The following is a 17,130-nucleotide window of genomic DNA, read 5'->3' on the forward strand; positions in this document are numbered from 1 at the left end:
TATTTTTATACATTTGTTTGAGGCTTACCAACAATTGCTACTCAAATTAGTTGTTCTCTATTTTGTCAAAGGTTTAAACTATTGAATATTTTCCTTAGCTGGAATGTGTTTGACCTTTTCATTGAAACTTTTAAAACATCACTTGGATACAGTTTGAATCATATTTTTGCTTTTGTAGTTTTACCTAAAATTTATTTTCAGTTATTGTTCTCAGTGGCACTAGCAATGTAAGTAGAATGTTAGAATGTAATTACTTGATTACTCTTTGTGCTTATCTAATCACAGGAAATTAGATGAGATATGCATTACTTTAGGTATCTAATAATTTGGCAATCGGGAATGTAGCTGCAAATGGTGTGGAGATGTTGGTAAATAGTATTATTGATGCACACTACACACACACTCTAAAGATTAACTTGACAGGTTATTATATGGCTAAATCAAGAGCCGCTAATCAAGAGGATATTGTTTTTATTATGTCACAATAGTTAAATGACTATGATGGAAATCTGAGAACAAATCCAGTATTTTGCAAATAGGTAGCATCATCAACCAGTTCCAGCAAAAGAAATTTCATGCGCATAAGTATTCAGACATCTCAAGAAATTATATTCTATAGAACTGAGCACCAAGTGGGACATGTTTATTGAGCAAATGTTCAAACATCAAATCTTCAAACAAAATTTAAGATATTAAAGATGGTGATGTATGGGAGAAACTAATGAACTGAATGTATTTTCAAAATGAAGATTTTTTTTTTAGAATTTGTTTTATTGATATAGTTTTATTTGAAAGGTCATGTTTTTTTTCTCAGTCATCGGTGTTATATAGCTATATATTAAGTAATATATTTTTGTAATAAGTTATTTTTTTCTGTCTTCATTAAAATTAATTGACAGTAAAATGCACCCGAAAAATATTATTGCTTCTTAACAGGACTTTTTAAAAAAAATATTCTTGTTGATGTACCAAAATTAAACTATTTATATCTAAAATATCTATCACAACTGATTTGTATTTAATTTTAGAATTATTTCCTTCAGTGTTTTCTATTTGTAATTAATACAAAATTTTTTACTCTTTGTCCTTGTCAAATTCTAAAATTTCACATTCCTTGAATTATATTTTCAGTCTTTCAATTTCAGCACAATTTTTCAGCATTGCACTTGATCTCTGCTATTCCAGCAGGTATAATATGAATAAGATAACCATACTTAAATCATTAACTTTACAAAAATTAAAACATACAACCCACCTTTTTGCTATTTTGAATAAAATTGTCTCGGGCAGTGAGTTCAACACTTGATTTTCTTTCTGTTATCAATTACAAATATCACATTTACATTTGTGTATTTTTATATTCAGCAGATAATTGTGCATATATTATTATTGTGTGTGAGTGTAATAGATATATACCTATAAAAAAGAAATGTCACCACACCAAGTATATGGGGAAGTGAAAGGTTTGGGAATCATAATTGTTGATATTTAATATGATCCAATTGCTTGCAATTTATGCAATGTTGAATAATTATACATATACCTTTTAATGTTATGAATAATTTAAATCATTGCTTTTTAAAAGAAATACTCCATCATTAAGAACCATTAGCTAATAGTGTGGAAAGCCTGCTGTGTATTTATGTAAGAAATAACATTCTTTAAATTATTAATAGTTCACTAGGCATTGACAATAAGTAAACACACTTCTGCCCCAAAAGTACCGTACTCAGAGTTTATGATAAACTATGATAACCAGTGATAATTCTCATTTAACCATTCTTATTCATCATTCTTTCAATCTTTGTAATGTCACTTTCTCTTAACAGGGTTTTTTTTTCAGTGGCTCCAAGATTCTCAGTTCTCATAGAAAAGAAATGTTTAAAATGACCTTTGTGTTTATAACTTTAAAAGATAATGAAATAACATATCCTCTACATTCCTTTTCAGCTAAATTTACTTATTTCACTCTCTGACTTCCACTGTAGTTCGTATATCATTTATTATTATTATTATAAAAAATTGCAATCTAATTTCATTTCTGTTATTATAGCCAATTTCAGCAAGATTTCTTTTTAGAAACCTCAATTTTGTTCTGTCAAATCTTTTGTTGGTCTAAACCATTTTTTTGTCTTTTACAGGTGCAAGGGATTTCTACCCCAAGAACAAAGGCTTCAGGATCACAGAGAAAGGTTAGTAATGTTTATTTATCAAAAATATGGTGACAGTCTATATTGTGTACTAGTTGTGTATAATTTAATTTTCAGCAGTGGAAAGTTTTATGCATTTAATATTGGTTTGTATTTTTAATTCTATATTAGTGTGTCCGTGCGTGTGTGTTTAGACTTTTTCTAAATTGGTTTTCGGAATTGTATCTTGTAGGCCTCTTAACTAAAGTTAGATTTCATTCATTTCTAGTTGTCAGACTCATGCATGCTCTGATAGTCAGTTTCTAAAATATCAATATTATATACAGTATTTATCATCTGCAAGCATATAAAATAGGTTATTATATGGCACTACACATTTTATTACACATATGTTATATTTACACTATGAAATAATTCATTCCAGTTTTCTACAAAGACATATATACAATTTTATTGAATATGTACTGCTGTAACTAAATTGAAGTTAAAGGAGTTCAGTGTAGTTAAAATTGCAATGTGAGAGATGTTCTTTAAGGGTTATATTCACCAAAATATTCTGCACCAAAACTATAAGAGATATTCCACTATAGAATCAATCTATGGCTTAGTATTTGTAATTTTACTTCTGCTTGGTAGGAAATTCTTTAATGGTTGTTGATTTGTATAATTAAAACTGTATTACCTGGAAACAATTCAGTGGCACCACATTATCATCAATGTGGAAGTACATTAATGAGGATATGCATCTAATTGATGAGTCTACATCACTGTCTGTGTTCTGGTTACATTAAGTGCAAATAAATCACTCTAAAAGAGAAACAAAATGTATTAAAGAAGTGTTGGTTTTATTAAAAAATATTTACTCTGTTATTCAAATTAGAATTCGATTTTCTTTTTATCTGTTTTCTTTTTTCATAAACTTCAAAATATATATTGCCTACTTCATTCATAAAAACACATTAGCCAATCTTAAGCATTTCTGTACCAATTAAGACAGTATAAGCCGGAAGGTAATGCACTAAATAAATACTTCACCTGCCAATTAAAGAGATAAAAGTGAATGCTTCTTCAGTTTATAATTAATAGTAGCAAACAGACAGCTCCAACTGTAAGATATTTCCTCCAATAATTTCTCCAAAGTCTAAATTTGTAAACTTTCCAGCTAATATTAGATTTAATGCTATAATGCAAAATAGTCAATTAAATAAATAAATCAAGTTCTATACTGGTAAAAATGTAGGAATGTTTACAAATTCAGTAGAGGAGGACAGTCTCCAGATAATTAAAGCTAAATTAGAAATGCAAACATTGAAATCTTTAAAATCACATTAAAATAAAATATTTAAAATATTAAAGAGATTATGTATGTTATCAATAATCTTTTTCCCTAAAAATGTTTCTTCTTAAGGGCACTTGTGTTCTTAAGTCTAGTGCCTACTTTTTTTTTTTTTGCTATGTTATGTAGATGAGAAACGTATCTTCCTCTTGATAGAATGTCTAGCTGTTCCTAGTAACATCTCTCAGATGAAATGCCATATATTCCCCTGTAGCTAGCTGAACCAATGCACTGAAAAATACATTTCCAATGAAATATTGCAGAGCTTGTGGTCATATACCTTAGCCTCCCAGCTATTTTGCCTTTTCTATTGCTTTAACTATTCAGAAATAAAGGAAATGTTTGAAACCAGTTGTATTTAAAAAGCTGGCATTAAACAGTTTCCCTCCAATAAAATAACTGATCAATGTTAATAATAGATGTATGATTCTTGTTTAGATTTGGTATTGGCTAATTTAACCTTTGAAGAATTAGAACAACAACTCTTTGTAATCATGTGTGAAACTTTATAGCCCAAGTAATCATTTTTGGACCAACATTTTATTGCTGGTATTAAAAGAAACAAAATGGAAGCATATCATAAAACCATTCTGACTATCAAATTGTCCAGTTTTTATTTCTTACTATTCTTGCTATGAAATAATTTTGATTTTATTCCTTATTACTTTGTTTGATTCACTGTTCCAGAGAGATGAATGGAAATTGTTAGCTTTCTAGAATAAGATTTGGTCATTGATTGTTTTACTTCCATTGTTTTCAGCTTTCGACAAATTTGTGTTTCTTTTATGTTCAGCTGTATTTTATTTTTAAATATAAGACTGATTTAAGTCAGCATCACATCAGAAGTAGAAAGTAAATGCTGGAAAGAAGCCAAATGTAAGCAAAAAACAAAATCTGACCCAATAAATATATTAAACTAATCATTTATATTTATAAATCATAGCATTATTTATTTGGATCTCTTCTCAATTCAGAAACTGCCAAACTTATTCTTGAGTGATTATTAGTTTTTGAATTTGAATCCATTTCAGTCAGTTTTTCCCCACTTAAAAAAAAAAATGATTTCTTTTTGAAATATTTCAAAAATTAAGTTTGCAATGATAATCATATTCAAAAAGTGGATAAAACACACATACATGCATACTTGCATTACACAGTCATATATGCACATGCACGCGTGCACACACATACACACACACACAAATATGTCTATATATCTTACATGTAAAATTTGATTAACATTATATGGTTTGTTAATTTTGCAGCTAAATTGCATGATAGATTGAGAAATCATTTGCAGAAATTACAGTTTATAAATTTTTTTTATTGATTATTAAATAATTTTTTATAATTTAATTTAACATTTTCTTTTGATAATTTTTGAAATTAAGTAATTAAAATATGAATGAATAATCAAGAAAATGAACCATTTCAAATATGGATACTTTTATTTTTTTAAAGTCCATTGAATATTTATTTTCATTATTGGATCATTTTAATATGAAAGAGAACATATTTAAATAAAATAGAGCTATCATGTTTTATCTTATTGAAGGTTGCATTGAGTATCTTGTGAAAAGAGCCTTAGTTTTTTGTCATCAGAATCATCATGCAAAATTGAGAAGTGAACTCAGTTTTTTAATTAATGAATGATTGTTTACTTCTGAAAAAAAAATGTATTCTAATAACACTGTTTTTTTTTTGTTTTTTTTTTTTGCAATAAAACTACCTTGATCCTATTGAATGTAAGAATTATTTCAGAACAACTGAAACATCTTTTTTCTAGCAAATTTTTATATTCATTATCTTGAATCTTAATAAGAGAAAGGTAATTTCTAAAGTCAGATGTAGGGGAAAAAAGTTGAAATAATATGTATTCTACATTTATTTACATAATTTTGTAATCAACATTCAACACTATCTTGTTATCTCAGGAAATGAAATATCTTGAATTTGTTATTCTCCCCCTATTGAAAATATTATGTGATGTAATCTTATTCGACCCTCCCAATTTGGATTTATTCCTAACTTCATCTGCTGTGGCCAACACATGAAATTTCTTGAAGATATCACCTGAATGACATACATGGCTCATGGATGAATATTAACTATCTTGACTTCACCAAAGCTTTTGAATATATATCACTCAAATGGTTTGTGATGAAGCTCTCTACAATGGTCTTGAAGGCTAACTTTTATATCCGGTTAAAAGACTTCAATCAGTTATAAAGATTAGCCTTCATTCTCTTTTGAAAAGAGGTAGTTACAGTACTAGAACAACATGCAGCATTTCATGTGATGATGTTTAGTGTCCCACAGGGATCCGTTCTTAGTACCCTGTTATTTGTTGCATACTTAACCCTTAAACAGCAGACATCAATCTGTGGTTCATTAGAAAACAGCAGATCATTAATTGATGTCTTAACTGCTTTATATGGGATATAACCATCATTAAAGGAAGTTTTTGTTTATGATATTATGAATTTTAATATATAATAGACTGACAATTATTATAGATTTTGTACTTAAATTATGCTTTAGAAAAGATAATTTTGGATTTTTTTCCTGCTTGGCACACAGATTTGTGCCACCCTTTCTCACCATTTAAAAGATAAGGAAACAGATGTCAACTTGGATTATGTTACTATGTTTAAATATGCATATTGTATTAAGCATTTATCCAAAGATAAAACAAATACAAAAAAAGAAGGTCCTGTATACTATAGATCTTTTCTACAATTTGACCCGGACACAACACTGCAATGGATTGCTCTGTGGCAAATCAAGCTCATTTTAGACAAGTGTACCACAATAGATTTTGGGAGAAAAACCTGGAGTTTACCTATTTCCTGCCACAATATCCATAAGAAGTCTACTGTGAAACATGACCTGAGCCTTATTGTCAGCAATGATCTGCATCAAATGAAACATATTACTAAAATCATTAAAAAGCTGAAAAGTGTTTCACCGTCACTTAGTATGAGCTTTGTCAAGCACTGACCAGCTATCTGGTTAAAGCTATGTGGATAGGTGTGTCCACACTTACGTTTTCCATCTCCAGTCTAGAATCCCTTCTTATCCAGAGTTTCAATCTGCAAGAAGCTATCCAGTAATGTGGAACCAGACAAATATGCTCTGTCAATCACTAACTATACCTTAAAGGTATTTCTTCTCTCAGCATCGACATGCTAAAGTTTCAGTATTAGCCGCTGACTTAGAAGCCAACAAGATCGTCTATCATTTTTCTTACAACAACTTCAGCTATATTTTTGAAGTGAAAAAAAAATCCTTACAATGATAATAACAATGATAATAATAAATAAAGTAGCAAGCTTAGTGGCATTTCTTTCACCTCTTAATGTTCTGAGTTCAAATCTTATTGAAATTAATTTTTCCCTTTCATCCGTTTGAGGTTGGTAAAATAAAGTACCAGTCAAGTACTGACGTTGATGAAATCCACTAACCACTTCCTCTAAAAATGCCAGCCTTGTGCCCAAATTTGAAACCATTATCATTATTATAACTTGAAATGACAGCAACAGAAATTAATCTGAGTAAAGCAAAATCCTTATTTTTCTCCTTAATTTTAAACCTAATATCTAAGTTTCAACTTCAGCTAAGAATTTTTAAGTTTTCAGCAATTAGCCTACTATGAATTACTAGATAATATTTAACATTAGTTAAGAAGTTACTTTGCTGTTACTCTGTAGAAATAATTTCTTACAGTAATTTTTTTTTTGACAAAATAATGATTTCTTATAAGATGATGAGAATGAAAAGATATAGAAAAGCTATATGGTTATCACATTGTACATCAATTAAGAAAATAAATGAAACTACAGATAATTAAACAAATTAATAATCCACTGCAACAAACTGATAATGTGCTTCTTTTAAACACTGAAATTTCACCTCTTAATGTTCTGAGTTCAAATCTTATTGTTAGTGATACAGCATTCTTTTGCAACTATATGACATGTATTTGCGACTAAGTGACATGTGGTGAAGGTTCACCCCCAAACCGAAATAGGCTCCCAGCATCTGAGTCATAAATGGTTATGTGGACCACTCCTAATGAAAACCAGAGCTTCCTTTCACCACTACATAAAAAGTATTAAGAAAAAATGTTATTTAGGTATACTTTTATTTTAGTTGTTTACACTATTTTATGCTTGTTTATACTCTTATACATTCAAAGTTCATAAATTTCCTTATTTAGATTATGAATCATATTCCTTTTGATAATATCAATATGACTACAGAATATTTTCTGTTTGGATGACACTAACTTTCAAATTACTGGAGTCCATTGCTCTACTCATAGCGATGTATAACTGGCTGTGTAAACGTCGAATTGGATAAAAATACACCTACACAATTTAAAGTCTTGTCCTGTGCCTTCTTTGCTGTGAATGCGCAAGCAGAATCTTTAGGGTTGCAAAAATTCAAACTAAGACTTACCTCTGACTGTTCTATGCAAATAATGTCTGAATGTTCTGGTGCCATGAGTTATTTTGATTGACAAAACTGAGAGGTAAACAACAGCTGCTGTGATTAGCTGTTTCAAATCCTGCTCGAGACTGACACACTTAATAACTGCTAAATAATAACACACACTACATACTGACACACACTTTTTCCATTTTATTTTCACTATTTACCATCTTTGCGACCTCCTTCATATCTACAATGGGGCCTCAAACTATTTAATGAAAATCCAGAGTTACTCGTGGTCAGTAAATTTTTTAATAAAAATGCAAAGGTAGTTCATCAATTCAAAAATCGATATCCATGAAATAATCATACTTTCTGATTTTTTAATGCTAAAAACCTTCCTGACAACTGTCTTTGTAATACTGAAAAATATTGTAACCATTGGTCCAGCCGTCTGGCCATGAAGAGAGAACAGGTGAAGAGACAAACAGACAGATGGACATAATTCCCATTATAGCAAGGTGGCAAATCTAAACACTCTATATTCATGAACTATATGGGGGCAAAATCCAGAGTTAATCCTTGTCGCTGGAATTTAAAAAAAAAAAATCAAAGATGATTTATTAATACAAAACTCAATATCCACTAAATAATCATACTTTTTACATGTTTTTCACTAAAAACCTTCCTGATTACCTCCTTTGTAATCCTGAAAAATATTATGACCATTGGTCCTGCCATTTGACCATGAAGAGGGAACAGACAGACATAACACCGCTTGTAGTAAGATTTCAAGGAAGACAAATCATATCATATATAATTCATGCCATGAACAATTTGTAACCGATTCTCAGCTTCATGGATTACAGTACTTACAAATAAGTTGTTTGTTTTTAGGTATAACAGTAATTATCATTTTCATTAATTCACTTCATATAATTGTTCTTATTCATCATCCAAAATGAAGTTATTACTAGAATGTTATAGATTATAATTGTATTAAATAAGTGGAGAAAGTAAAATTGCAGAACATATTTAATAGCATACAGTTTTTAGACCAGGATTTCATATAGACAGTGGCCTGTAAGTTATGCTTAATGTTGACTTGTAGTATATTTCTTGCACCTTTAAGTAATCTGCAATTTTTTTTAGCTCTTGGTCAAAATTATTTTATTAACCCAGATGTGTTGATTGCTTCTCAGTTTCAATCACAGTGGATTTAATGACTGTGGTGTTTGACATATATATGGGTGTGCCTTTATAAGAAAGTATACACTTGTGAAATAGCATGTTAGGGTCCTGCTTATTTTCCACATTTACTGTTCAATGGAACAGTTGTTTACTCTCTAGAAAAACATTGTACTGTAACTTGGAATGTATGAGGCCATTGACATTTTAAGATGTATTCAGTTGAAAATCATTTGCTTAAATTGAAAGTTCTACTCTTCAAGTGCTTAGCTAATGAACCCTGCTCTTTCAAATAGACTTGCTATGTTCCACATCTAATTAAATTTAATCATTACAATGTTTTTTCTAGTTCTCACTCTTTAAAAAAATTTCTCTTCTTTTAATATCAAGTTTTACATAAACTTCTTCACTTAGTGTTTAATATCACTATGAAACACATTTCCACCACCTCATGGATTCTTGTTAAATATTAAATCCTCAATTCATTAAGTTCCATATTAACTGCAGCAACTCCATTCATTCTCCAAACCTTTGAAATGAAGAAAACCCTATAAAGGCTTATGGATAATTTTCTTCTTACTGAAGGAATCACTCGTTTAGAAGAATTACTAATCAGCAGTTTAACCTCTTAAGGTCTTCCATACATTCTAACAAATATTTAAATATACTGAAACTGTGATGTACATTTTTCTTTCACATTAGTCTTTGAAGGTTATAACTAACTAACCATTTAGTCAGAAATGAGCAATTAAGTAATCTCAAAGCTCTTTTATCTTTTAAAATTTACCCTTGCATGCATATTCTTGTGTACACAACACACCAAATGCACATATATATAAATGGCAGATTATCATTTGGAGCAGTTTCTCAACATTGTAGATAATTCTATTAAGAATTGTCTTTGCCTCCTAAAGCCATTTTTGTTTTTTTACACTAATATCAGTGTGGATGTTTTATCCAGATAAAGCTACAAACAAGTAGATCAACCAATAACCTCTATTTGGTTTTTCTTTTTCTTTATGATAATACCAAATAGGCAATGCATACCCAATTTGCTGTGGATGATACCAATTACAATTTTTTGCTCACAAAGAGAACATCTTTGGTATGAGATTTTGAGGTTTTATTTCTATTTTAGTTTGTTTTCTTGATCTATTATATTCTCATTAAAAGTAAGATTGCTCTAGGAAGGAATCTGTTTCTTTATTGTAAACATCATTACAGTTCATCATAAATTAAGGAAAATAACCTCTCTCACATTCTTCTCACTTTGTATCATTACTTACACTAGAAAAAGCTATGAGAAATTTTCTTTCATCCTGGGGTATCAAATAAATGAAAGCATTATTTTGTTTTTCCTGTTTTTCCTTTAACATTTATAATATAAGCTAGTCAAATTTAAACACTCTTAACTAATTTGAGAATGAAGTCAAGCTTCATTGCAATTTTTTGATCTTTTTTAATTCTCAGTTTAGTTTGTGAATATTTTTTTTGCCTCCTATATATATATATATATATATATATATATATATATATATTTATTCATCTAGAAATTACCCATGATATACTTTTTTCATCATGTCTCTCTTGGAACTTTATTAGAATTTAGATTCTAATAAGACCTCATCTCAGCCTGATGAAAATTTATTCAACTTCAGAGTGCTAAAAATATATAAGCTGGAGAGAAAAAAAAAGAAGAAAAAGAAACTTCTTCAAGAAGAGATAACTTTTTTGAACAACTTTTGTATATCCACTGAAAATGTCTAGTAATGATTTATCTAGAAAAATCATTTGAAAAAATATTTATATTTCTCTTCTCTTTAACTGTCACTCTCTTTCTCTCTGTCATCCATTCCTATATAATTCTTTAACAATTGAGCTTTTATCATCTGTTATTGTACACCTAAACTAAGTTGGGTAATGGAAATATGTCTTTTTATTTTGTTTCTTTTCCTGTTCCATTGACTACATTTAATTTTCTTTGCTACTTAGTATGACATCCTTAGGCACTTTATGTGCTTACTGTAGATTTCAGCTGACAAAGCTAACTAATCTATCTGGTTACACTTGGTCTCCAAAACATCCTCTTACATTCTGCACACATTTACATTTGCCTTTGGGAACTGGTTATACCAGTAGAAGTAATGGCGGTGACAGTGGTAGTCTATTATAAGCAACACTTTGAAGACATTACATGAGGAATCAATGTCAGTCTCTTAGATGCATTCAGACAACAGCTTAGGCTGGAAGAATATTTCCGCTAGAATTCCTCTTTCCTTCTTTCTTTTTCTTTTCTTTCTTTTTCTAATGTTGATGCTATGCTGTGACTCCATCACTGTTGATTCTGCAAATCTTTGTTTACAGTTCTCATATTTCATCAGCTCATTTTTCTGCACTCTTTTCTCAATATTTTGTTTTTGTTTCTTTTTTGTTGTCATCACTAAGTAGCAAAGGAAAATAGAAGTCATGGAATAATTTCGTTCAGGGATCAAGGAATTCTCTTACATTTTATGCATGGTTTCACTAACTATCAGATTATCTATTGAATTTTAAACATCCAATAAGTCAAAATGGTGTTTGTTTTCTATTCTGAAATTGTAAAAGATTATTTAGAATTTGGAGTTATTCAAATATTTAAACTATTTACTTAAGCAGCATTTCAGCCTTAAAACATTCACATACATAGATTATTTCTTGTAATTCATATATAATATAAATCTTATTAATATTAGGTACAGGTTTGACTGTGTATTAAATAGTTTCTTTTCCAGTCACATGGTTATAGGTTCAGTCCTACTGTGTGGCACCTTGAGTAAGTGTCTTCTACTATAGCCCTGGTATGACCAAAGCTTTGTGAGTGGATGTGAAAGAAGCCTGTCGTGTGTGTGTGTGTGCCTCTTCACCACTTGACAACCGATATTTCTTTACATTTGCATGACTTAGTGCTTTGGCAAAAAGGAACCTTTACAATAAGTGCCAAGCTTTAAAACAAAAAGTACTGGAGTCAGTTTGTTTGACTAAACCCTTCAAGGTTGTGCCCCAGCATGGCACAGTCTAATGAGTAAAATAAGTAAAATACAAAAAGATAATGATTAAAATTATTGAGGTTTCTTTAGATGAATTTCATTTTTATAGCAAATGACACTAAATTTGTTCTAACTTCCCAAGGTTTCAATATTAGTATGATGTTTTTAATAAAGATAGTTTAATTTAGTTAAGATGTGTAGCATAATATAGTTAGTTAATTTATACTGTATTAAAGAAATAAAATCATGATTTCAATTCATTTTTTTAACTTCTATATAATTGGAAATTTTATTTGTAGCTACCCCTTCTTAATGAACTTCTTTGTTAAATATCAGCTGAGGAATGAATGATTCTGTATTTTGATTGAGTTCAACCTATTACCCAGTACATTCTGCTCTACATTCAAAGTTTAAATATTTATATATATTGTTTACAGCCCTATATTTTGCAACAAATATATTTTGTACAAATTAATTAATTATCTGGTCTCCTTTCATTCCAGTATTTTTATATTCAAATACTTAATTTTTTTAGTGATTACTCTCAGAACACATGTTCTTCCTTTCTTCCTTCTCCCCACCCACCCCTCTCTCTCTCTCTCACACACACACACACACACACACATGAACAAAATGTTTCTGTAACTTAAATACTTGGAATTGTATTCTTCAGCTGTCCTTGAGGCTGATGTTTTTAGAAATATTAAGCATTTTAGAAGTATTCAGTCTCAGATATAAATATGTATATATGGTGTTTATATTTTTCACAGTAAATATTTGTACATCCTGATAGGTTTTAACTCTATTTCATTGATTCTTTTTCTACTAAGTACTTAATAGCCAGAAGTTTCAAACAGTACTATTTTCTAGAAATCCTTCCCTTTGTTCAATTCATGTGTATAATTGAATTTTAATTAATTTTCAATCTGATGAAAGCTGTTAAATTTTAATGTCATTGACACTGTAATTCTTGAAGTAACTTTGAAGATAATTTTTTAGAAAATATATAAAACAGAAACTCCCTTATATCATAATTGCTCCTTTGTATATTATTTGCTTTATATTCTATTTCTATGTTGATAGTTTTCCAACCCTCAAGTCTTATTTATCTTTGTTATTAATATTCAAATAACTTTGTACTTTTATTCATAATTATTACCATTTCTTTTTTTATGGTTTTTAACCACTAAATCTTTCTCTTGATGTTATTATCCCCTAGATATTATAAGATTGATAATATGCAAGAAAATATTACTTTTGGTTATTATTCAGTTTTTCATTTTTATATGTTCTATGAAGAATTAATACTTTGATAATTTTTTCTGTAACTAAATACTTCTGGGAATGTAATATTAGAACTGTACATTTTAGTTTTTATTCAAGACAAACTAGTAGGGGATACTTTCCAGTCTGAAAAAATCTTCCCTACCCTTTAAAATAACCTTCAGTCAAATGTAATCACTCTTTACAGTCAATTTATGCTTCAAATATTATATTTTTGCACTCTTTATCCTAACAACTAGGTTTCTCTCCAAGTGTAGTATGATATCTATACCGGAAGACATGCAGAGTTGCTTTCTTTAATTACAATTTTATTAACAACTTTTAAAGTTGAATAAACAGCATTCAGTTAATTATAAGGATATTTGAAAAGTTCATATAATTTTAGTTTTAAAATAACCATGTAATCTATTGAAATGGATATTTCTTGACATTTTATTCGTTAAGTTAAACCTAGCCCCTTACCTAAGCTTCTCCATTAAATAAAAGCACTAAAGCATATTTGTTAGCAAACACTACAATCATTCGTAATAAATTTCTGGGCATCACACAAAACAAGGGAAATTTTGGTGTCTCTTATCTTTACCAAAGTCTCAGTTTTATGACTTTTTTTATATATCTCCCTGCTGCACATGAAAACATGTTTTTTTTTAAGTGAATCATGCTACCATATTGCCTCTTTACCAACTGAAAACCCAATTAAGAACTTGGTACGTTGACTGCAAATACATACATAAAATGTGAGGTATGTAATTTTGACTGATCAGTTCTATGAATCTCTGTCGTTTCTCCTCAATTACTATGTATTCTAAAAACCAAGCATATTAAAATATTTATTTGTGTATAATACATACTTGTGTAGAATGCACAGATGTAATTATGGGCAATGAAATCTTCGGAAAATATCTCTCATATATAATATATATTGATTTTTCTCTAGTATTATAATGTGTAGCAAAAGGATGATTTAGTGAGATTTATTAGACTTGCTATATCGAATACACTGGAACGGTTTGCACTATCTAAAACAAAACAAATTGAAAAGTGAACTATGAATTTTACCAGTGAAGAGTGTAAACATTCAACTGCTGTAAAGTCAGCATTGTGGAAACTATCCAGTCGGTAGTATAGATATATTTGATGTTGTTCACTGAAACCTATTTTATTTTGCGATTGACATTAGACTAACCAACATTATTTGCAAAGAAACCATTTAAAAAAAAGAAAATCCAAAGTATCTCTGCACTATATTATCACCAAAGAACCGGATTTGGAAGTCACAGTTTAATAATATCACTATAAACTGCTCTTAGTGTACATACCACAAAGCCAAATAGTCATCAAACAATATTTATATGATATTATATATATATACAGTTTATAATATATATATATATATTTATATATATATATATATATATGTGTGTGTGTGTGTGTGTAATTTTGATCAAATCAGTCTGTTGCTACTCTGAGTTTCACCTATCTTCACAATATCTTCAAGCAAGTTGTGAAGATCACACTGATTCACCAAAATATAATGTTAATCTGTATCATGGTATTGACTACTCTTATTTCAGACTGTTAATGCTAAATGGATGTGTGTATGTGTGTTTAAATTTGTATTAACAAATAAACAAGACCTCTACATGATTGGTAGGCATATTTTAAATAACAGCCAAATATTCTATAGGCTATTGAAAAGGTTGCAGGACACAACGAAAATTTTAGGAAAATTAAAATAAGAAATAAGTGGAAATTTTACCGGTGAGTGTGTTACATTATAAGGCACAAAAAGAAAATGACTCTCCCCAGACACAACAGAATATGCTTCAACACACGAACTCATATAAAGAATCTTGCAAACCAAATCCAAAAATGAAGCCAGATATTCCTTAAATCACAACCATCTGATATATGCAAAAGTAGGTACACAGTGATGAAAAATGAAAACACACACAATACTCATTTATTTTTTATCAAATAAATTAAAAGTTATGATAAAAGTATTATTATAGTTATGATAAATGTATTATTATGACTAATGACACTGAAAATATCAAAAATGAGGCTAACTAAATTAATGTGCTAATAATTTTAATGAATCAAGTATTATAACATTAGTTTGATACTTGCTGTATACCTACTTTTGCACACACCCCACTATATGTGTGAACCAATGAGTAACCAAATCTTTCATAAATCACTTCTTTACCAAGAAGCAGGCCACATGAGACATGTCTCATTATCAGTCAGGCTGTACTATTAAAAAAAAAACTTCTATGTAATTTTTTGTTAAATGAGCCATTCAGAAAGCCCTGCAGGCTGCATTTTTCTCATGACTGCTCTAGACTGAATTGGGTTTATAAAAAATAGTTAATTTGGTTTCCTAACTCTTCTGATATCATCCCACCTGAGTTTACAATACAAAACATGTCTACTGAAAAATTTAAGCTCATCTGAAATTTTTGTAAGAATCTTTGGGTAAATTTCCCTCTATACACCAGATTGATAACGTAGTTATTTTACTAAGTCCTTGCTAATTCTTGTGTAAGGCATAACTGAGCATTTTGTCAGAAATGTGGTCAAGAGCATATAGTATTGAAATAGACAATGTAATTCTGTTCATGTAAGAATAACCATGAACTCACCATATTATATAGATATATATATATATATATATATATATATATATATATGCACATATCTATACATATGCATATATATATATATATATATATATGCACATATATATATATATGCAGATATCTATACATATGCATATATATATATACACATATGTATATACACACACACACACACACACACACATATATATACATATAAATAGAGTTAACCACAGGTGTTATTCAAATCTTTATACTTCCAACATATGTTTCGAAGAAAACATTGGTATTATTCCAGAATAAAATGATGTAAAACAATGCAATCTTGTCATCAGGGCAAAAAAAAGAGAAATGCTTCAATAAGACACTTTAACCAAATCTGATTACTTCGAAACATATGTTGGAAGTAATATGTTGAATAACACCTGCATTTAACTCCATTTATTTATTTATATATGCTATCCAAAAACATTTCACTAAACCCTAGAATTTCTACCTTTATAAGTAGGTGTTACTTCCTTGGTACTTATTTGAATTTTTGCTACCCTGGTAACTGTTGTTTCCATGTTATTTGTACCCATTAAAAAATACATGTATATATATATATGTATATACACGCACACACACATACGCACATATATATATATATATACACACATAATATATATACATATATGTATACATGTATATATATATGTACATGTATATATATACTTACATATATGTCCATATATATATATATATATATATATATATATATATATGTATATGGTCGATGCCAGTGCCACCGTGACTGGTTTCCATGCCAGTGGTACGTAATGTGAGCACCCACTACACTCTTGGAGTGGTTGGCATTAGGAAGGGCATCAAGCTGTAGAAACACTGCCAGATCAGATTGGGGCCTGGTGCAGTCTCCTGGCTTCCCAGACCCCAGTTGAACTGTCCAACTCATGCCAGCTTGGAAAACAGACGTAAAACAATGATGATGATGATGATATATATGGCTTCCTCAAGCCAGGGTCTATACTTAACTCCAGAACAGAAATTTTCGGGCCATGTCTGCATTTTAGTAGATTTCTGCTGGCCGTTTG

The 17,130-nt window shown here is 29.5% G+C and overlaps 1 protein-coding gene across 7 annotated transcripts in view; it reads left to right on the top strand.

Annotated features, from left to right (window-relative positions):
* LOC115209230 overlaps positions 1-17,130 on the top strand; it is a 417,183-nt gene that overhangs the window by 204,245 nt on the left and 195,808 nt on the right. For all 7 annotated transcript variants that reach the window (XM_036501257.1, XM_036501255.1, XM_036501256.1 and 4 more), the window contains one exon: positions 2,142-2,192. Coding sequence is in view for 4 of the 7 variants with exons in the window: in XM_036501254.1 (XP_036357147.1) it covers positions 2,142-2,192 (51 nt within the window). In the remaining 3 variants the exon portion in view is untranslated. The remainder of the gene's footprint in view (positions 1-2,141; positions 2,193-17,130) is intronic.

Source organism: Octopus sinensis, linkage group LG3 (genome assembly GCF_006345805.1).
Source record: "Octopus sinensis linkage group LG3, ASM634580v1, whole genome shotgun sequence".
Lineage (NCBI taxonomy): Eukaryota > Metazoa > Mollusca > Cephalopoda > Octopoda > Octopodidae > Octopus > Octopus sinensis.